The 24144-nt window shown below is 32.5% G+C and overlaps 2 protein-coding genes across 3 annotated transcripts; both read right to left on the reverse strand.

The window, feature by feature from the left end:
* LOC129293680 (uncharacterized) lies at nucleotides 1-3402 on the reverse strand. The gene is made up of 8 exons (XM_054931757.1): nucleotides 3146-3402; nucleotides 2926-3056; nucleotides 2154-2231; nucleotides 1954-1998; nucleotides 1827-1871; nucleotides 1674-1725; nucleotides 921-1017; nucleotides 1-570 (listed from the first exon to the last, which is right to left on the reverse strand). Exons 1-8 carry the CDS (start codon nucleotides 3261-3263, stop codon nucleotides 405-407), a joined length of 732 nt encoding a protein of 243 aa, XP_054787732.1. The 5' UTR covers nucleotides 3264-3402; the 3' UTR covers nucleotides 1-404.
* Nucleotides 3403-5278: 1876 nt separating this feature from the next.
* On the reverse strand, nucleotides 5279-16819 carry LOC129292817 (phospholipase D zeta 1). Of its 2 annotated transcripts, XM_054930467.1 has the most exons (20): nucleotides 16374-16819; nucleotides 15649-15750; nucleotides 15351-15457; nucleotides 15128-15269; nucleotides 14770-14940; nucleotides 13980-14153; nucleotides 13544-13786; nucleotides 13310-13426; nucleotides 12566-12705; nucleotides 12297-12446; nucleotides 11746-11902; nucleotides 11130-11654; nucleotides 10811-10921; nucleotides 8609-8755; nucleotides 8299-8496; nucleotides 8126-8227; nucleotides 7438-7569; nucleotides 7289-7354; nucleotides 6024-6085; nucleotides 5279-5789 (listed from the first exon to the last, which is right to left on the reverse strand). In XM_054930467.1, exons 1-20 carry the CDS (start codon nucleotides 16602-16604, stop codon nucleotides 5543-5545), a joined length of 3324 nt encoding a protein of 1107 aa, XP_054786442.1. In that variant the 5' UTR covers nucleotides 16605-16819; the 3' UTR covers nucleotides 5279-5542. The 2 variants fall into 2 exon arrangements, with proteins under 2 accessions (XP_054786442.1, XP_054786443.1); XM_054930468.1 differs by lacking the exon at nucleotides 16374-16819 and having other exon boundaries at nucleotides 15351-15432; nucleotides 15649-15745.
* Nucleotides 16820-24144: the final 7325 nt, after the last annotated feature.

The raw sequence follows: 24144 nt of genomic DNA on the forward strand, positions 1-24144 counted from the left end.
TCCAAAGAATGCTTGAAACTTTAGCATCAATGATGTTTGCTTCTTGCTCCTTGTAAAGCGAAAAATAACTTCCTCAGGCAAAGTGGGTGTACCACTCAATTTCCCTCAAACAACAATTCTAATGAAAAAGTTATTTCTAAAAGCATAAACATGTAAATTTTGCGATGCAAGGGCTCATTCTCCATTTTCGTTGTAGCCACCATTCCTATTTGCCAACTATTACTGAGTCAATGCCCATATCCTCATTCCAAGATGTCTGTCATATTGGCTCAAGACCCTCTTCTCTACTCTCTAGTTTAATTCTGAATTCCAGACCTCACAATATGTCATTGATGAAAATAACAATTTTCCAGAAGCAGCAAAGATGAGAGCCTTCACTGGAAGTACATTGTTTCTTGCTTTCGTCAACCGCCATAACGGGCTCTTAAAGATTCGGGTGGTTCTTCATCCATAATGCTCGTTCCCACCTTTTCTAAGTACTGACGTATGGTTGTCTTACGGTCTCCAAGGAAGGTATGATCCAGAAAATTATTGTAAGCTTCATCACCAAGGTTTTTCGCTGCCAGCAAACTGCAGTAATTCGTTTTGAGCCGATATATATAACAATAGAACATAATCTATGCATGTCATGTAGCGGATAGGCTATAAGCAAATGCTTTAGATAATTCCAACAAAGCTAGGACAGCAAAATAATTCTAGCGGATAAATCTATTTATTGGCATTCTAGCCCAACCATTATTTAAATCCTTTGACAATAAAATTACATAGATTTTTTTTTTTTTTGGTGGGGGGTGTGTGGATAGTATTATGATTGAGATAATTTAGCAGGTAAATTACATGTGTGCGAGACTGCAAGTAATGAAAAGAATACATTAACAGTCTGGTGCCAGATTCTCTAATGTAAGGAACAGAGAACCTACCAGTGTCGCAGATAAACACGGCAGGGTAGAACATCATCCCGCCAAATCTTATGGATCTTGTATTCTCCATATTGCTGAAAATAAACTTCCCTGCCCTCTGCATGAATTGGCACAGGTATAAGGAAATACTCAAGTTACAGAAATGACAAAATGAGAAAAATAGACAGCCAAAATTGATGTAAGGTGCTGAAGGCAACAGTAAATTGGGATATCTGAGCCGAGTCCAATCTTCTAAGTGTTGCTAACTCAGACAAAATGAGCCATTTTCCCGGTCTTCAAAAAGGAATATGAGATTTACTTTTGAAACTGTGTTTAACTTGGTTAGTAAACATCATTGACAGACCAGCTTCAATTTACAAATGCTGGACTGGGAAAGTGAAAGAAATCAGAATGACATCCAGGTATTTCCACAACTTTATGGCCATCAAGTTGCTTTATCACACGGATATTAATAAAGCCAGATATATAAACAAGGAACTGTTCAAATATTGTACAGGGTCATACTCCGGTTGCCTTGTAATGATGTAGTTGTAGAGCAGTATGTGAAGCATGAACATTATCATTTTGCATGCATCCCTGAGACAAATTTGTGGAGAGCTAATCTTAATCTTACATACGTACATGATATAGGTCAAACACATCGGCCAATATGGTGGCAATGTCAATGAATGACAATTAGCCAAAGCCGTATTTGAGATAATTAGCTTCTTCCTTTCGTTGCATTTCCTCACCAGTAGAAACTTGAAAAATTACCTTTGCACCTAAATTTGAAAAATTCCTCATCGCTAGAAGAAGAACAAAGGACCTGCATTGGTGAAACACAAACTATCGTAAATCCAATAGCGAGTAACCTTACAAATAAACTAAACATAGAGACTGCCGCAAGGCTAAATTCGAAATGCATACTGCTTCATTGGGAAAAGGCTTCCCGTCCAGCGTTTCAGGGACGACCTATGCCAGAGAAAGCCAACAATGGGTTATACTTGAACCAAATTCCAAATCTGTTTGATCATCAATACAAAAAGCAACTCACAGCTAAAAATCGATATTCGCGCTCCCTTTCAATAAAAGCTGGAATCTGACTCCGAAAGGACAACAAAAATGGGGTTAAATTTCATTCATAATGATAAAAGAATTCTTCCTAACTCTTAAAATTAGACTTAGTTGTGGTATATTAATAAGGATTAAGGACAGACCACCCTCACGGAAAATTCAAAAAGCATGAGCTAATACCTCTGATTTCTTAATCTCAAAAACTGTGACTATAATGATTTCACCTTCACAAGGCTCAACAGAGAGGCCAGCAATCTCCTGAAGGTCATCAATCAAATACAATAAATCAGGGTAAATTTACGTTTTCGTGTAAACCGGTAAAGGAAATCAGCATGTTCAACTAACTACTGGTAGCTCCTTTTAGTAAAACAAAACATTTTATCACAAGATACCAAGAACTAAATTCATCATAATGTAAATCAGTTTCTTTTTCTTGTGCCTGTTATAAGTGATCTCAATCTATCACCAAAATAGGATAAGCGATTAAGATATCAATTTTATTTATTTGAAAATAGAATAAATTTAAAATTTTATCACTATATAAACGAATTTTTTTAAAATTTATATTACATTTTTTATTTTAAATAAAAGTAAAACAAAACATTTTATCACAAGATACCAAGAACTAAATTCATCATAATGTAAATCAGTTTCTTTTTCCTGTGCCTGTTATAAGTGATCTCAATCCATCACCAAAATAGGATAAGCGATTAAGCTATCAATTTTATTTATTTGAAAATAGAATAAATTTATAATTTTATCACTATATAAACGAAATTTTTTTAAATTTACATTACATTTTTTATTTTAAATAAAAGTAATATTTAAAAAAATACAACTAATTTTCAATAGTTCTTCTAGAAAAAATTGTTCTAGAAAAAATTCCTCTAGAAGGGGCAAGAGAGTAGTCTATCCAGATGAAATACAGTAATTTAGAAAAAACAAAAAAAACCTCAGTTGCCATGTTAGCAATGCCGTGAACGAAGAAGAGGCCTCCCACCCCCGTGAAGACACGGCGGAAGCCGGTCAACCTGGCGATTCTGAAGTTTATAAGCTCCGGAAATGTGCTTTTCGCACTTTTCTCTGCATCAAATGACATCACATTACGATTGAATGCATAGCAACAGAACTGGAGTCCTTAATAGAAACTACAGGACAAAGTAAAAACACACCGGAGAGCAGCGAACCGAAGCCACAAATCGAGATATAGCCGTCTTTGGAGGCGAGTGCTTCAAAATCGGACTCCTCGTTGAGAACCTTCACGTTGTAATGCCGGTGACCAGAGGACATGATGATGAACGAGATCGTCAAAGATCGGAATCGGAAGCGTTTGTGGCACTCGCAAATGGAGCGAGTGAGAAATCAAGAAACTTGCCAAGACTATGGGGGATCGCAAGATTGGTTTGCTAAATAAAAGAACGCATCAGCTCAGCATCATCATGCTGAGAGATGATGGGTGCATTGGGCAGGATAACATATATTATTGTTCAGAATTTTGAAATCTTATTTAATTATAAATTATAAATATATGACAAATATATACTTATCGATTTAAAAATATAAAACAGTTTGATATTTTTAATATATAATTAATAAGTTTTTTAAAAATATTCTTATTACATAAATCATTCAACATCTCATCTTTAAATGATACACCCTATTAAATAATAATAAATATGAAGGAATGATGTTAATTATTAGTTTAAAAATATTTAACTAATTTATTGAGATTATAATTTAATTAAAAATGTCTTATATTTTTTTAATGGATGAAATAGTAATTAATTTTTTTTCAATCCTTTTTAATTGTAACAAGTTTAATTTCTAGACATATTTTATTGTGATTATTAATTTTAGTGAAGAGCAAAATTAAAAAGTGAAATATTTTTTTTACAAGTTTAAAGATATTAATTCTTATAAAAATCATAAAATTGGCTAACTTTATCCCATGATTTATATTATAAGAATTAACATAAAATGTCATCATAATTGCTTGATTTCCTGCCTTCGATCTAAATTCAAAGCATCAAATCTGCCACTGTTTTTGATGAGCTGGACTGGAGGAATGTTTTGCACAGACAGGGCGATTACTGATGCGCACACAGCTCTCAATCAAGAACTGTTAAAAAAATTTATATTAATTAAAAATTATTTATTATCAAAACTTAAGTAAACACTTGTTGATTAGAGTCATTCTTTTATTAATAATATTTATTTAATTTTAACAATAATTTATTTTAAATTAATAATAGTTTATTTGAGTTTTTTTCCATTTGAATTTTGATAATTAGTTCTTGACTGATATAAATTTCTTCCAGCTATCCTTCATTGCTATTTTTCAAAAATTATCTTAAATATTAGTCACTCCCTTTTATTATATGTATTTTTAAAATTATTATATTTATGTTAAAAAATAGGGTAAATGAGCCAATTAATTCCTAAATTTTAAGTTTAATAGCATTATAAACTCTAAACTCATTTATTATGTAAATTATTTTCTTAACTTTTAAAAATGGTACAATTTAATCTCTACCATTAACAAAAAATAACTTTAACTGTTAATTAATTAGAAAATGACAAAAAAGAATATCAAAAATTATAGAAAATAACCAAAAAAATTGATCCTTTTATGTAATTTTTTAAATCCTTGATTATAATTTTTGGGGTCCTTCATTGTAAATTTTTTGCTTTTTTGCTATAATTTTGTCATTTTCTGACATTTTATATTAATTAACAGTTAAAATTAATTTTTGTTAATGATAAGGGTTAAATTACACTGTTTTTAAAAGTTAAAAAAATAATTTACATAAAAAATGAATTTATAGTATATGATGTTACTGAAACTAATGGTGACAAGATAATTTGTTCATTTATTCTAAAAAAATACAATACTAAATATGTAAAAGTATAACATACTTTATTAAAATTGTCCATCATTTAATACCTCTAAAAATATTGAAAAATATTATTATAATAATGAAGGGAGTGTTTATTATTATACTAAAATATTGTTTTGAAATTATAAAAAGACATGTAATATAAATTTTTTTAATTAAAAAGACATAATAAAATGAAGGGAGTGTTTATTTGGGGAAAAAAATTGGAGTCAATAACCCTCCCCAAAGAGAAGATCTTTCTACGTACCACTTGCATCCAACCGATGCGCAGATAATATGGCAAATTATGCTTAATTATTGTTTCACATATGCATTGTCTTGATTGGCATTAATACACGCAGTTTTCTAGACCTTTTGTCGAGAGAGAGAGATTCATATGAAACTTCTTTAAATACTGTCCGGAGCAAAGGACAAAAAAGAATGTAATGAAGATAGTCATTAGAGTAAATGTGTTTTATTGAGCAATGAATTTTATACAACTAGCGCCCATATGACCTCTGCAAAAAAAAAAAAAAAAGGGAGGGGAAAAAAATATTTATATATATAACTACAGCCTCTCCTTTCCTTTCATCTCGCTCTTGCAGAATTTTAATAAAACAAAATTCTGCAAAAAAAATAAATTAAATTCCCTGCGAGCAAGAAAAAAAAATGCTTGCTTCAGGTAAGCATATTTTAGTGGAAAACCTGAGTAGCATAGTATTCACTTTCATTAAAAGCAGGTCTTAGACTTTCTTGACACATGAACTCCAAGGGAAAGGAAACAAGATGACCCTTCACGGAAGCCAACCTTTCCGAAGGATCAGTTTTCTTGATATCTCCATCATGATAGGATTCCAAATTTTCAGGGGCAATTCCTAAGTCAATGGTAGTATGGCCAATTCTTTCTTTCCAGAGAGCTGTGCTTTGCCTGAAAGTAAGTCTGCACAAAGCAAGACGAGAGATTAGATGAATCGTTTGTTTGGATGGAAAGAAAAATAAAAAGAAAAAAAACAGGAGAGAGAACTTTTAAAAATAGTAAAAAAATTATTATTTTCGAAAATTTTGTCTCTTGGTTTTCTCTCATTACTATTTTCGTAAAACTTTTTCTTCAATCCAAACTCAGCGTTAGAGCCACCCAAAACAGAAAGAAGCACGAAAACGGTCACGGTCATACCTGGTGTGAATCAGATCATTAGGTACGCAAGAAAAGACATCCTGATAAATTGCAGTATTTGTCTGCACGATAAGAATAAGGAGTTATAAAACTTTGATAATACAGCATTTTAGATGTTTGCTATTACATTAGTCAATAAACACTTGACGTGTGAATATTTTTTATTTTACAGTTCAGCATCTTCTAAAGAATTCATTTAAAGAGGTTCGTGTGGAATTTCAGAGAAAAGGATAATTCTCATTGGTTATCATATTGAGGTACATACTGACTATATACAGGAGGGGAAATAATCACTAATAATGACTACTAAAGCCTAATAGATACTAATAAAGGCCATACAGTATTTACAATAAAGAGCAGATATTCCCACAGTGCATCAACACTTTTTTCTGGATTAGACAAACTGATAGCTAAGAAACATTATCAACTAAATGCCATCTCATTCCACCATTCATTTGACACGAAAAAACTTGTCTATCATGCCCCTTCACATGAAAGCACATTACACTTGAAGCATGGAGAAACCTCAGACACAGACCCACACACTCTAGGCTGAAAGTCTGAAACTTCCATTTAATATTAGAGAAACAGGGCGCGGCAAGGATTGAAATAGAAACAGACCGCTTCAATTTAACATGCTCAACTTTTAAGTGAAAAGCATGTTGGCCCCAGAAAATATATATACCAAGTAGAAGAACAAGTTGATTATAATCTCTACCATCAACAAAATGCCCAAATAGAAGAAAATCTATGGGAACATGTCTTATTATTATTATAATAGTATTCTTTATTCAGATATTGAAGCAGAAGACTAGATGAAGAATTATCCTCCTCAGACGAGTTTGAAGAAAAAAAGGATACAAATTGCAAAAAAAAAAAAAAAAAAAATCAAAACGCTCAAAATGAAGAGACAAGTTCAGCCACCATAAACTCCAGCTCAATAGGACATTAGCATGACAGATAAGGCACAGTACTCAAACGAGAGGAAGTCCAAATTTTTAAATTGTAGTTGTGTTTAATGAACTCTAAATTTCTTAAAAAAAAGAGAAATTTGAAAGCTGGGCGGGATCACTTTAAAGTATCAATGTTAATATAAAAACCATCATGGAACTCTTCTCTTTGTTTTAATCTCTATAAGAACAGCCTACGGTCCTGGACCTCAAAATTATGCAATGGTGTTGAGAAGTTCAAGGATATTGTCATAAATATTCAACACGTTACAGTTCAAAGGAGTAAAACAAATTAACATTTTATTTTCTTATTACCTTTGCTGTTGCCATCCAAATATCCTTATATGTAGCCTCAACGATTGGGTCCATTATTCGATTAATCTGAGGAATAATATATAAACAGAGTCATTACAGAACAGCCAAATGGAACAACCACTCTCCCCGAAGGATTGAAATGCACTAACCTCCCCTGCTTGCAAACCTAAGTGTTCAGACCATAATGACAACCGCAGAGTTAGGGAGAATTTTCCCGCTTTCCATGATTTTCCACCCATAAACGAATCAATCAACTCTTTGTCTTCTATAATTATACCGATCTGAAATCCACAGATGAGGCAAAGAAATAATGAAAGAAGGTGCAACAATCATGCATTGATTAACAATCAAAATTTTCTTTTTTTGGCCGAAATTTAACAATAGAATAACTGTAGAGAAGGCCAAAATGAAGCATGTAGCACGTAACAATTAAAAGAGGTCAGCCAACTCCTACCAAAAAAAAAAATAAATAAACAGAGAGATCAGCCAACAGCCAACATTCTAAATTTTGTGGGTGATAAAGACGTTGGCAAGCAAAAAAGAGATTTTGAGACAACCACAAATTGAGAGTTTTGAATATCGGCTTTAGTTGTTGTAGCATTACTTAAAATATTCCATATTTCAGATCCAATAGATCATTTGGAGAAAAAAATTCCAAGATATTCATGGAAAACCAATTTTTTTTTTTTAACTTCACATCTTGCAACAAAAAATATCTGGGAAAAAAAAAAGGAGTTGAGAAAATGTAGAATAAGTGTTTGATGGAATATGGAACATGGAATATCTGGCCCTTCACAAAAAAGGATAACACAATTACAGAATGTAAAAAAGCGATACCTCAGAATCTCTGGAGCCAAGTAAACTCCTATCATTAATATTAGCAGATCCAATCAAAGTTGTACAGTCATCAACAATCATGATTTTACTGTGAACATATACCTGCAGTATGCTTAAATGAGTTGCCTTTGATCTATTAACTTAAGCATAAGACATATAAATGCAGGGGATACCTGGCTGGTTGCAACAGGACCACCATCAGAGAGTCTACCATAAGCCCTAAGGCCGTAGAAAGAGATGTAATCATGTACTTTTGAACCAAGAAATTCTAATAGTTTATGTAATATAGAATTTTGTCCTCTACAAATGGTTCGATACTGCCAATGCATTATTGCTCTGACAGATGCTGCACCACTATCATCCAGGCCTCCCTACATAATTAAGAAGTAAGTCCAATATCCATATGAAAAGAATACACTATATGAAAAGAATACACTATAGTTGTTAGCGTTGAAGCAAACACAAAAAATAAATACTTAGAACCTGGAAACCAGGAAGCAGTGGTATCACAATTATAACCCTAAAAGGTTTTTTGTCATGGTAAGCTCGCATAATCCGCCGATACAAAGCTTCTAAAACACGATTTTGTATCATCTCGTCTCCTGAAAGACCTGAGATAAAAAATTGATTCTGGTGCAAGTTGCCAGGGATGAAATAGAACGATCAGAACAATGTTAGAAACGAAGATCAAGCATACAAAACTAGGGATAATCCTCCATGCGAGAAAATGTGCTACAAGATATTTTTTTTCCAAGAGAGGGGGTGGTAAAATATATTTATTATATCAGTTCATCAAAGCTGATTCAATTAAGTCCATGAAATGCGAAGCACAAAATACACATACACACGTCCATATTGAAACCAACCAAGATAAAGCAGGCTGCTCAATTATATTTAATGAGACAGTGATTTTCCCTTTATTGTATCACAAGTTTTTAGATAGCTCTATTATTGATTTCTTGAGACAAGGCCTTTAATTACGCCAAGCTCCTCTCCTTTTTGCCTTCTTGTGCTAATTATTATTATTTTTTTTTCAATTCATCTGAGAAGGGCTCCGATGTAACACACACTCACACACACTAGCACAGTTCTGGACAGAGGGAGAGAGTAGAGAGAAACCAGAAACAGGGAGGGAGAAATGAAGAAGATGAAGAACAGAACACTGGGGGAGCAACAGAGGGAGACAAACGCAGAGAGAGGAAGAGCCATCAGACTTTACTCATGATACTCATTCATTCATCAAGTGTACTCATTACAAGTACAACTTAGTCTATTTAAACAAAGCTATAATCCCTAATAAGGAAACCTTAATAAAATTTCCATATAAAGTCAATGTTAAGATTTTCTCTTACAAAATATTAAAATAACACAAAGGAAACAACATATTAAAATAATACAAGAAAACCTATTTCTTCCTAGAATAATAATTATTTACTAGCCTACGTTTCTTCAAAATATATTATTATCATATTTCAGCAGGCTCCTATTTATGAAACCAGGCAGCATGCTAATCACAAATTCCCTCCTGATCTGATTTAATTTTAAAAAGTTATTGATCGTTTTCCTATAAAACATATTTAATCCTGCATATAAGTGTATCCTGATCCTATGTGGCCTTCCAGTATCCAAACTACAGTTTTGGGTCATTGACTCATTGTACAAACTAATAACTGAATAATTAGAGAAAGGAATTCTGCCAAAAAAAAAAAAAAGAACTAAATGATAGACATGTATACCAATATAACTCAGCTAATAGTTCACGGCAATACCCATTAATTATACATGCACTCCACTTAACCCATTATTGTTCCTGTTGCATTGCTTTTGCACAGAAAGGGATGGCATAGACTATAAATGACATTCAATATAAAGGAAAATAAAGAAAAAAAGACATGGCTGACTATCAGGGCAATCAATGAGTGGCAGTTTTAGACTTTTGCACTAAGATTCAGGCTATTTGTAGAAATAAGTAGGCCAGGAGTCCAGAAGTCCAAAAATTGCCGCATAGGCAATTCAACTATAGGTGGCAAAAGCTTGCACTACAGCATTTGACAAAAAAGCTCATGTGCCTTATCATGAAAAATCATCTTCCCCCTTCTCAAATAAAAATGTTAGAAAAGTGAAAATATCAAGATGTTAAAGGAAGAACTTATCTTAAAACTTAAAGACAAAAAAGAAATAAACAAAGAAAATAAACCTCAACAGAGATGGTTTTGGCATCAGGAAAAAACAAAGCACAGTTAAATGTAGACACACCCTTTCTTTTAACACTTCATCTGATGAATCATTTCCCAAACTCCAACATCAAAGTGGAAACAGAGCAATATAATAAAAGCCTTAGGTTTTGGGAGAATGACAAAGAGGTCCCAAAAGACCAATTAATTCAATTTAGGTCTCGAATGTCAAACTCTAGAAATTTGCATATTCAATTTTCAATTTTGCAATTTTGTTTTAACAGGGAAAACAAATTTGTTTATTCTTCAACCATATTAAAATTTAGAAAATAAGTTACAAATTTAACACAACAAATTTGCAAAATTGAGAACCGAACTAGTAAATTTCTAGAGTTGGCACTTAGGACTTAAATTAAATTAATTGGTCCTTCTAGGACCTTTCTATCATTCTCCCTTAGGTTTTCCTCCTACATCATGTAAGGATGATAAGAAAGGAAATCTTGTATCATACCTCAATGTAGATGAAGTATTCTGCTTTGTCAATAAGAGAGCAATAAGCATTGTGGATACTTTCTTCCGTTTGGCTAGTTCCAGCAGACCATTGACTAACACTCCGAATAACCTAAGTAGATAAATGCAAGGAGATTCAAGATATTTGGCTTCTCTAAACAAACAATATCTAATGATGTAAATAGCTTTTATAATATTTCAGATACTTGAAGCTCTTATTCAGATTATATAAGACATATCACAGAAAAAGATAAATGCAGAGTCATTGACACATCTATGTTTGAGGACACTAACACATGGACAGAATGAGAACAACACACCTGACAACGACAGGAAACGTGAGGACCAACTTGTCCAGATTCATCTGCAAAACTTCCCTGGTCACCTCGTTCTTGTGTCTCCCACCATTCTGGACCTGAATTATGTATACTGACGTGAGCTACTCTGTCCATAAGCATCTTTCCATGATGATCCATAGAGTCAGTATCATCTACAAAGCCCTTCATTGGTGTATCTGGACCTATTGGTTCAATTTTGGCCTTCCGGAAAGGAAAAGGACGACCGCTGCTGACCCTGGCTGGCTGGTCAAGGTGATGTAAAAAGGAACTTAACTCATTTAATGCAGTGTCTCCTAAAGAAGCATCCATCCCACCAGAGTCCTCGGGTGAAAGTAGAGGAATATCTTGGGATGAGGGAAAGGAATCTTCCCTCCTCATGCCCATATGATAGTCAGTATTCTTGCTTTCGATCTCCATCTCTCTGCTTCTACCCAAGTAGTGTGGGATAACCATATGATGCTGAGGCATAAGTAATGGTATTGCTTGCTCATTTGGAGCTTTGTTCCTCTGATAGGGGAAAAAAGAACTGCATTATATCTCTTAGGAATTTAGGACTGCAACGGTTGAAACTTTAATGAGCTTGCAGACAAAGACTTACCTTCGCATAATTCCATCGCTGAACAAAATGTCTAGCAATGTCACGACACGGTGGCCCCCAAAGGGCACAATGAACATCATGCCATGGCATTCGAGGATATTTTCCACGATCCAATTCATCTTTCATTGCATCTTCCCATGAATTTGGCTCAGATTCCCTGGTAAAATCGAACAGGAACCCATTGATTATATCCGACCCGGGACAATTGGTCTTCAATCAACAAGAAGAATGATCAACCTAACCACATACCAGGTGCCAACCCTAATGTATAGTTTTCTTAAACAGAATGACCATTGGAATGAAAGTGAAACAAGCAAGACCAAAAGCATCCAAATTAATTTGCACAAGCAACTGAGTTATTTTTTTTGTATGATCACTAAATGACATTGTATCTACAGGAAAAATGCACTCTATGAACATACCAATTCAGCAATAATAGTAAGAACAGCATATCATCATCATTTTACTCTTGTGCCCCTATCTTTTGGATCATAAGAACATACATGTAATTTCTTGGCCTTCTTAATCTTTCTATGATGCCAAAAAGTTACCTTGGGTTATAATAGTCCTTTCCAGGCCATATCAGTGGAGGGGAATCTCCCACCATGTGTTCAGACGTATCATAACGACCAAAGCATAAATCCAGTCCTCCAATAAAGCAAATCTGGTGATCAACAATGACCAGTTTTTCATGGTGGGACCTGTATATAATCATGAGCAATATCAGAAACAAAATGCGTGCATTATAATGGATACTTTCAAAGAAAACAAAAGAAATTACAAAATAAAAGATAATAAAGCTTTTCAAGAATACACATACCACAGGTAAACACCAGAAGAAAAGTGGTCAGGATAGCGTAGTACCCTCACATTTTCATGAATGCTAAGAAGCTTTCTCTTGCTATAGACACTGTTAATTTTCAAAGCAAGAGCCACCTCTTTGTAGAGAAGAATGTAGATCTGCATTAAAAATAAGAGCATTGATGCCATGTACAAACACCTCTGAACTCTAAGCCAGATATAAGTCAAGTCACCCAAGAACCTTAAGAAATTTATCAGCTCATAAACTAGTGAATTATTAAGTAATAAATTATTTAATTAAATCCCCTTAGTGGTCTCTGTATATTCCATTCTGAAGAGGACAATATTTCTTAAAAGCTGGCTTCTGCTGTCAAACAATATTATTCATTTAATAACAAAATATATTATACTCTATCTGAGCAGATATATGCACGCATGCATGCACAGAGAGAGAGAGAGTACATATGCAAACAACTACAGGGATCTAGCAGTTGCTTTGGTGAAAATTTAAACGTGAGAAAATGTATTTCTTTACAACCACATGGATCAAACAGAGTCTCCAGTTAAAGTTCAAACATTTTTACACTTGAAAGATCAAATAATTGACTGAAAACAAGCATCATATTGAATAACATCAGAATGACTGCGTGTCTTTTACAATATAAACAAAGCAATAACAAAGTTAATGCAAAACAATGATTATTTCATTAAAACTAAGGGGCACAGTAAAGGAAATGTCCAAAAGTTTCCATCTTAGATTCACCTGAACCCCTTGCTTAGCTTTTGCTTCCAGCAAATTATCAAGCCTTGATGAAGCATGAGTATGAAAAGGACGCCGCAAATACAGCTCCGGGCAAAGCCACCACCCACAAATAAATATCTGCATAAACCTTTCAATCATTGTATATAAACTTAAAAACCATCACTATTATTGGTCTATTAACAACTTTTAATCTGTCAAAATGGCCTTGAATGCTCTGGTGAATGGTAATCTAACCTCTGATTTTGCATCCTCAATTGAAGAAGCAATGGCCTCAAATGCTGCTCTGCCATCAACAAACCACTGGGCCTGACTTCCATCTTCAATCAAGCCTCTTGGAGGAGCAAATGAACCATAGCGATGAGGATAACACCATCCTTCGGGAGGCCTGAGTCCAGCATCATTAATTGCAGCAACCCAATCCTTGACTCTACCACTACTTTTTACTCTTATCCTAATACTCCGGTTTCCACAAGTCACCTAAAATTTATGAAGGGTTAAAACTTAACTTTCTTAGTATATTTTCACTAGACAACAGGTAACATTCACCAATGATCTAGTTAAGTAATAAAAAATTTTATTATGACACCCTAAGAGAGAGTAAGAACACCCACTCTATTCTTTAAAGCCACAAGACTATGAAACAACAACAGTGAGTGAGCACCCTTCTCACCTTGAATGAATGTCGTAAAGGATTCCGTTCCTTCATTTCTTTTGCCAATGATAAACGACCGTCCCCATTCCCATCTGAGGCAGGTAGAACATCAAAAACAATAATGTCCAAAGGTTGGCTATCAAATGGATTAGCCAGCAGTGCCAAGAATCCAGGTTTTAGTACAGCCCAAACCTGCACTTAACAAGACAGGAAAGTAACACGGGGAGTATTTACATCAATTCTAATAGAAGTCACTCCAAAACAACTAAAATAACATCAGTACATCTCATGCCATATGATATAAGCCCCTAAGCAATTATAATATATCAAACCACAAAGAACAGTCCAGGAAGACTGGAGACTGAAGAAACATGAGATATGGCACACCACACAAGGCAACACAACAAAACCTGAGGTATTCGTATGTATGAAGGATTTTTCTTGATGCTCTCAAAACACTTCAAGTGACAAAAAATGCCATTCTAACTAAATGATCTAGGCCCTCAATCAGATTAAAATCTTCTATGTTTAAGAAACTTATTACAATATAACAGCATATCAGCATATGACAAGTTCAAATTTTAAGAGCTTCAAAGGAGAGAAATGAAACACATAAATGTCTCAATTTTCTTCTGTTTTGCACACACATTGCAGGTTTCCCCCTGTTTAAGCCATATGAATGTATGCATGTGTGACTTCCTCAGTAGTGCACAGACATCGCATGCAAGTTGCCTAGCTTCTACATGTGTCAAGAGAAACCAAAGCAATTGCAGCCTATTGCGCAAGTTCAGATGTAGGATATCACTACCTTCGGCCAGTTGTCATTGCAACAACTAAAACACCGAGGCAAACAACATTTTCTGGAATCATCATCCTTAGGAATTGTCGGCAGATGCTTCACCATCACATAATCTTCCTTCAGGCTAGGGCCATACTCAGTTGTGAAAGATAACTTTGATACTTCCAAAAACTTGCAAACCTACAGTACCCAACTGCTTCAAGTAAAGACAAATAACCAATGATTTTAAAATTGCGCAAATGCATGTCTTATATGTCTATGATAGACTCAAGCCAAGACTATAAATCAATGAGAAGGCATTAGAAGAATCGCTTCTATAACATGGCAAAATATTTTTCTTTTCCAGTTTTGCATGCACAAAGCATACCTCTGGAGAGTTAACAATATTGATATTTCCTAAAAAGTGATTCAAATAGCCTTGCATTGCGGTCTTTGATCTGTCTGACATGGTATCCTGTCTTCCTAAGGCTGGCCGTATAATTGGTAGAGCAGCACTAGATGGGACATCTCTGGACCAAAAAACAGCTATCATTCACATAGGAATTCTAAGATTGCTCAAACAAACAAACAAACGAAAAATTGCTTGTCACCTGTCCTTAGCACTTTCATCATGGCGTAGATGAACAGTTTCATCATCATCATCTTGCACCATAGCAGTGTGTTCTCCTATTCCTAGATTGGTAAGCCATTCTTTAACCTTTAATATAATATTTAAGTGAACATTACATCACAATCCAAACATAGCTAGATATACAAGATATCAGCAAATAAAATCCAAAAATGTTGCAGAGATTGAAAGGATGAATAACAATTGTATGCGTGTGCAAAGCATTAACAGCTAAGTGAGTAATCAAAAAATAAGAATAAACAACATTGTTTGACAAATACCTGCTCTTGCTTCTCATGAATTTCCTCGATAAAGGCACGTTTCTTCAATGTAAAATGCAAATAAAATACTTGAGAAGCCTTCTTCACCAATTGCCACTTGAACTGGTATGAAAAAGAGCTGTATAAGTACACTCCTACAGCAAGGCTTTCTAACATATAAGCTCTAGTGCAGGGACCCCCCCCCTCTCTTTCCCTTCCTCAAATAAAATGGACAGTGTAACAGCACAAATAAAAAAAATTCAACGAAAACAAGCTCAAGAACCCTAAACCACTGCAAGGTGAATGCCAATTGTAGAAGGCATATCAATCGATCAACAAAAGAACGGTGGAAGAAGTCAAAAGATTAGGCTGCAAAGAAAATATTTATAAAAGGAGAGAATCTTAATTAAGGAAACCGATAGGAGAAAGACAAGCTTAATGCTGTAACTAAATAGCGGCCTTTTGAGACCAAAGAAAAGACTGTGTACATCCACCAATCCAGCACAGACAATTGCAATTGCATTATGCTTGCTGGTAAAGTACATACTTGGTGGATGCAAGCACAGCAAAAGAAAAAAAAATCACTCGAGCATCCGACCCAATTTCATTTCCCCCACATGAATGGCTTCTTCGTCCCAATTCAGATAAGCATGTAATGATGGAACAGGATCTCGGTTTGTGATCGCATGACTTTAAGGGATTCCCCAAAAAGTCAAAAAGCACAAGTACGAAGGGAAAGTCGGCACCTGTTTATAACGAAACTCAATTGTGTAAGAGAGAAGCATAGGACTGATGTCGCCGGCATCGGGACGAGAGACGGAGACGATGGTGGCTTCTGGCAACTCATCGAAAATTCGAGTAGGCTCAGGGCCGCCGCCAAAGCGGAATGATGCAGAAGAAGAAATCGCCGTCGACGGCTCCGATTGCATTTGAACGTAGCGGGGACTTCCACTGCACATCAACTGCTCTGTTGCCATTGAAATCGATGACCACCAATAAAGACACCTTGAGGAAATCGAAACGAGGACGGTGTCGTTGTCGTTGGTCGTTTGGATCCAAAACAATCCCGATTTGCAACGGAAGAATGCGTTGTTGGGATGTGCTTGTGGGGAATAATATAATAAAGGAGGAGGCAGTTGAATTTAAGACGAAGGAACGTCAAAGACTGGACAAGTTTGATTCTCATTTACTGCCTTTTCTGGCTACTCAAGATGAAGATTTCCAGATGGTTTGCGACTCGCTTTTTCTACTTCAACTCCTGATTTTCCACTTTCTTGTTAATTTTTATAATCAAATAATATTAATCTTAAGAATATTTACTGTCTGTTTAAAAATATAAAATATTTATAATTAAATTTTATTTTAATAAAATAATTATTTATTTTTAAATTAATTTACATTTATTCATATTTAATAAGGAGTTTTATCTTGAAATAAGTATAAAATAATTTATTTAATATAAATATTTTTAAAAAGGTATAATTACACCTTAAAAATTAAAAATGTCTTGCATTTTTTAATATCTAACCCCTCAAAATATTTTTAATGAGAGAGTATATATATATATATATATTTATCTAAAAAAATCTAGATATGTTGAATCATAAGAACCCATTAAAGACCAAAATATGCTTCCAAATTCAGAGGGTACTTAAAAATATATTTACAAATCGATCATCAATAAAGTCCTCACGTTGGTAGTCATGATCTTGTACATTATAATCTAAATATTTACCAACTAAACTAATATTTATTAATTTTATATATTATCATTAGGGTAAAAGGGTAAGTATACCCACAAAGTTGTCAGTTATGGACACTTAATATCCTAAAGTAAGGAAAAGGGTAAAAATACTCATAACGTTATATGAGTGAGTGCCAAAGTGATTAGATCGTTAACTTTGACTTAATATTGTTAACTTTAACTATTAAATGCTGACTGTGCATACCACGTGTTAGCCTTTACTGACGTTGACTAATAAAAAGGCAAAAATACTCATGAAGTTGTCAACCAAGAACAAAAATACCCACAACGTTATCAACGTTGGTACAAAAGTTTTCAGTCTATTAAATTTCTTAAATATTGACCGTTTAACTGACATCTAAGCAGAAGTTGACTACTTTTTTGTTAATGTAGATAAAAAATATTCCTAGATGAATTTTTACAGATGTTCATCGATCATTATATGAGCACCCATAATTAGTGACCAATCCGTCAAAATTCATGCCACATGGTTTCTTTTTATCATTACTCCCTTCATTTCTCCATCTCTACTCATTTTTCTTATTTGCAAAACATAATATTTAACATAGTGAGATAGGTTATATACAATTAAAGATTGAGAGTGAGCACACCTCCTATGTCGCCTTACCTTAAGAACATTGTCACAACCTTAAGCAATTTTATTCATAATAGGTTCAGTATTTTCAAATGGTTGTCGCCATTACTACAAAGAAACAAGCGATTTAATTTGATATTTAATTAAAATGATATTTTTTCACATGATATTCATACAATTACTGATTAACCTCCAAAGAACTTCATTTGAGAATATTTTTTGTTCATGTCAACAAAAAAATAGTTAACTTGTACTTAGGTATCAATTAAGCAGTTAACATTTAAGGGATTTGATGGATCAGTCACTTTCACACCAACTCTAATAACATTATGAGTATTTTTGCCTCTGGCCACGGACTTCGTAGGTATTTTTGTCCCTTTATTAGTCCACATTAGCAAAGGCTGACATGTAGCATGCACAATAAATATTTAACGATCAAAGTTAACAATCTGATTACTTTTACACCTACTCATATAACGTTAAAAATATTTAAAAAAAAGTTTCAAAAAATTCATAATCTCAATTTTTGATAACTTATCAAAGAGAATTAATCTTACAAGCACTATTATTATTTATGAGTATCTTCCCATTAGAGATAATCTTGTTTGAAATAAGATTGATATTAAAATGTAAGAATTTCTTCCAATAAAAATTTAAATCTTAATTTGTCTCATTATAAGAAACCAATCCCTTTTACTTGGCTCAATGCTCATTGGTTGCCACTTGCCAACACTTTTTTTTTTGTATGATAGCATTCGATATCCCAACCCATAAACGCAGGGCTAGACTAATTTGGATTGAGACTAGGTTAACCCATTTCTAGGGGAAGCTTCTACTACACCCCCAAGAGGAATTTGCCATGCTGGTGGCATTCCTAAAGATTCAAACTTGAGACCTTTGATTAAGTTAGGATGACCTCTTGTCAGTTGATTTAAGTGTTGGGTAGTTTGCCAACACTTTTTTTAAAAAATATGATATGAACTCATAAATAAAAACTATAATAAAAGCAAAGTCTATTTTTTTTATTAATCATAATATTTATCATCTTTATTCAATGTATTGTATTCATCATTATAGTAAAAACTCTTAAATTGTTAATAATTAATAAATATAATCATGAGATGTACTTTATTTATTTAAAAATATAAAGTATTTTTAATCAAATTTTATCTTTCGATAAAGTAGTTATTTATCTTTGAACTAATATCATTTTTTATATTTACATTTATTTAATAAGATGTTTCAATTTAAAATAAATATAAAATAATTTAAAAAATGCAATAATTATGTCTTAAAATGTTAAAAATATCTTATGTTTTTTCATCAAAAAAATATCTTATATTTTTTAACATTTAATCACTCAACGGAGGGAGTGAACTCCAAACACTCATTAAAAATACCTTGTCATTCCACAGACATGCATGGATATATAAATGGAAAAAGCTATGCTTGTAAGAGGACAATGATAGTTTATATAAATTTTAGGGCAAATATAACTTTTAATCTCTGCACTTTACTTGTATTTTGTTTTTTATCCTTACACTTTTTTTTAATGTTTTAAGTCTTTACACTTTTATTTAGTTTCCAATGTCTCCATATTTTGGTCATAAAGAGATAAAAAATAATAAAAAATAAAAGTATAGGAACTTAAAATATTAAAAAAAATATAGAGATTAAATATAAAACCTGAGTAAAGTACATGAACTGAAAATTATGTTTATCCTAAATTTTAAAGCATTTCAAAATTCACTATCCAGCTTCAGATTTGTTCTTCAAGCATTATGTATGTCGTTAAAAGACAAGAATTTAAGATGAATTTTAAACTTTAAAAATCATTACGACACAACTTAAACTGAATGAATTGATTTAAAATGATAAATAAAATTAATGGGCAAAATTATTATCTTAACATTTCTTTTTAATACAGTAAACATATTCATCTCAATAAAAGAAAAAATAAAGCATATCATAAGCCGACTAAAATCATCATCACCATGTCACTATAAAATATAAAAAATATGAGGAGTCATAATTTTCATGGGGTATAAATTACTCCTTCTGTCTTTATATATAAAAAGTCTTTTAAAATATTTTTTTTCTAAATATAAGAGATTATTAGCATTTTTTTAATGAATGAACCATTATACCTTTATTAAATTAGAAAGAAAAAAGATAAATACTCTCATTAATTTATTTTAAAAAAGATATTTATTTTTTATTTATAATAATTAGGAGCAAAATTAAAATATTGTTGTACTTTTAATTAAAAAAACTAATTTTTATCACTTTATATGGTTTGATTAAAAATATCTTTTATATAGTAAAGGAGTGAGAACGTAACCTATCTAGTTTTGTACAATCATTTTTTAAATACTTTTCTCCACGCTTTACTTAGCTCTATCAACCTTCTTTTTAATTTTTAAATATTTTTTTGCATATTTTCATAGGGTTTTAATGTTAAACAAATTAAATTACCATTTTTTTTACTAAACTGTTACCATATCTTCCATGCGTTTCATGGGAAAAAGATACCCATTAATGATAAACAGATATATTATTTTTCTTCTTGAAGTTATATTGTCATCAATGTTGCTCTAATTATTTATTTCATATGAATATGTTTATCAAAATTGAATTTAGTATGTTGGGAAAAAAATAATCATATTAATTTTGCCAAATAATTATGATAAACTTTGGCAAAATTCATTTTGCTGGATTTTTTTAAGGGAGAATTTCAATCAAATACCTTTGTAGAAACTTAATTTTAGGTGGATCCAAATTTTTTTTAAAATATCAATTTAATTTAGGGGAGAAAAGTCAAAAGAATTTTGTTGGTAAAAAGACCAAAATACCCTTCACTTGTTAAGCAGAATCACTAATTGTTAATTTTATTACTGCACTTGTTGATTCACCAATATAAGTTGTAAATTACATGAGTTAATATGTCAATAATTATATGACTTAACATTAGTTTTTCAATTATAAACAACATTATCAATTGTTAAATTGTAAATTTTACTTATTAATTTACTAACATCAGTTATAAATTACTGATAGGTTTTGTAATTTATAAATTAACAAGTAAAATTAACAAATTAACAATTAATGTTACTGATTGTCTAACAAATGCATGTAATTTACAAGTGATATTGATAAATTAACAAGTACAGTAAGAAAATTAACGATTAATGATTCTGCATAATAAGTAAAGGGTATTTTGATCTTTTTATCAGTGAAATTTGTTTGACTTTTCCCCCTGATTAAACTGAAATTTTAAATTTTTTTTAAACCCACGAAAAATTAAGTATTTACAAACATACTTAACTTAGATTTTTCCTTTTTTCAATTACTTATAAGCATCTTTTTTATTGAACACAATTCTATTTGAAATATGATGGGGTACCAAATTTGGTGCTGTTATTATTATTATTTTTGCCTATATATATATATATATGAACCTGATTATTATTAAATTCATTGTTATTTACATTGACTTATCAATCTCATAACAACCCAATCGCCCACAAATTATTACTCCCTGTTATGTGATCAATTTAATTCGTTGTTCTGAAAACATCTAGCAATGTAACGTGATAATATTAAATTAAAAAAATTATGGGTATAACGTAAAAGTTAATTTCATTTTGCCGTTCATATTCGAGAAGTTGGCTTGCGTAGACGACAGGTAAACTCTTGAAGGCCACTAAATTGTAGTATTTCTTAGCCAGATGAACAAACGCTCATGTCTTATCCATCCATTTGTTCACACACACATATCTGTGCGCGCGCGCGCGCTCGTAGTTAATTTTCGTTGGGATGCGGTTTTCTAATTTCTTATCAACATGAATATATCAATATATTTATATTAGAATTTATAAAACAATAAAATTATTCATAATAATCACTCATACAACTCGTCTCGGATTTAGTGACCTCTTGCAATACATAATATAGGGTATACCTGTAGTTCATATTATATTTGATAAGTTTATGTGGTTTGACATAGAAGAGCATAATGGTTGGATCACATTCGAAGTATCATAGCTGTCAAAAAAATTGGTTGCTTGCTTGCTCATCTAATCTGATTCCACGCAGGAGTATGAACCTGCCAAGTAAACGGTACTTTCTCTCTCTGTACATACACATATAGTTACACGTATTATTATATTAACAAACTGTTGTTAATTAGGGCTCTCATGGATGTGAGAATGAAGGAGTATTGTTGACATTGGATAGACTAAAAAAAAAAAATAAAGTTTATAAGTTTAAGAAGTTTTTTCATCAAACAAGTTAATCTTCTGCATTCACACAAACTTAAACTTAAAATCTTATGTTTAAATGATCATAGTACTTTTTCATTAAAACCAATGCTTATTGATTGAAATAAATTTTTTCTTTAGATTTGTACTCATAACAATTAACCTCAGTTTAATTTTTTATGCAGTGAAATGAAATTGGTAAGAGATACCCGGGGGAAATGAGTTTAACACTGCTCATGTGTATGAAGACATCATTTTTGTTTTAAACAGCCCAATATCACATGCACTCTTCTAAAGGAATCGTGTGATCGGAGGAAGCCCTTATTTCCTAGAATGATCAGCAGGATTGAGAACCAAATTCCTCAGTCTCTTGCAAATCAAGCATTTGATTCCTCGAAATTAAGTTAAAGGAATTAAGAAAAGGTTTCTTCTTCAAGTTCAATGAAAAAGTTCGCTTTGTATTATACATGCACGTGTTTTTGTTTATTTCATTTGGACTTGAATCTAGCAACCTTCGAAGAAAAATGTTTGGGAGAAGGGGAACTTGGATTTTCTTAACTAAGCCAACTAATCAAATTAGTCGTGTTTAGTCACTCATAAAAACTGATAGGTGCTTCACGTATTTTAAAATGGATACCATCATTCAAACCCAAGTAAAACGTCGTCCAAATATTAGTTTCATGTCATACAAGAACATAAAGTTAAATCACACTAGAAATGCGAAGACATGTTCGCAAATATCTGTATCAGTGGCTTAAAAATGTTTTTTCAACTGTAAAACCAATCTTAATCTACTGAACCTTTGAGATCTGAATCATCTGAATTTTCATTTACCAAAAAAAAAAAAAAATTCCAAGTGCTCTGTAATATTGATGGGAGGGATGTGTCACAAAAAGTTAGACTTATATGATGTTTTAACCATTTATGATATTTAAAAGCCAAAAACAAATTACGCTATTCCAAGTAAGATTGTTTACCGTTGAACCCCCAAAGAAAACGAATACGTGTGTGCGTGTGCGCGCATTCATAACCCGGCGTGTTAACACCAAAGACTGTTACAAGATACCCCCAAAAAACTTTATAAAAAAAAAAATGTTTCAAGATAATAGGAGGCAAGCTTTAATACTTGGATGAGACTTAACCCGGCGTGTCTGTGGCTGTGGCAAGTTCATGTAACTTTGTGGACCTCAAATCTACATTTCATCAGATCGATCTTAATGCAAGCCTACCCGACTGCTTACCAGCCATCAGGCTGCTATGTAGTACGTACTCCTCTAATCTAGTATATATATATGTTACTTTTAAAACATAATTTAATTTACTTTATAAGTTTTTTTTGATAAGATTGTTTTGTTTCAAATTGAAATTTTTAAATTATTCTTAAAAAGTAAGAGAAAGAAAGATAAAAAAATAATATTATATAATTGACTTACTTTTTGCTTTTTATATAAGGATTATATTTGAAATTTTACTTATTTTTATTTTTTATATTTTTATTGTATTGATATTGATGAAGTTAATAAAAATAACTTATAAATAAAACCGGAGAGAGTATTTCTGATCCTCCCCTACCCTCCGTGGGGTATTTCTTTGCTTGGTGATTTTCTCCGATAGCAAAGATAACAAAACGCCCAGCTTTTCAATTCATCAACGAGAATCTAGAGCCCCTCGCTACACTTAGGATCGGGCAAGAGACAAAAGAACACGGTGAAATCCACTTGTCACATATACCATGTCGTCGCATTCTATTCAATTGATCTCTTTCAGAAGAGGTCGTACGGCGAGAATAGGACTGCATCAACGATGGTGCAATTGGTACAAGAATTGGTGATAACGTGTGGAATAGTGTAATCAGTTAAGATCATAAGATGATTACTTTCCTGCGAATGATTTTCTCACAGGTCACTGAGGGAAAATGA

The sequence above is a fragment of the Prosopis cineraria genome, unplaced genomic scaffold, assembly GCF_029017545.1.
Source record: "Prosopis cineraria cultivar Desert tree isolate PC_DT_omini unplaced genomic scaffold, ASM2901754v1 PC14, whole genome shotgun sequence".
In the NCBI taxonomy this organism is placed as follows: domain Eukaryota; kingdom Viridiplantae; phylum Streptophyta; class Magnoliopsida; order Fabales; family Fabaceae; genus Prosopis; species Prosopis cineraria.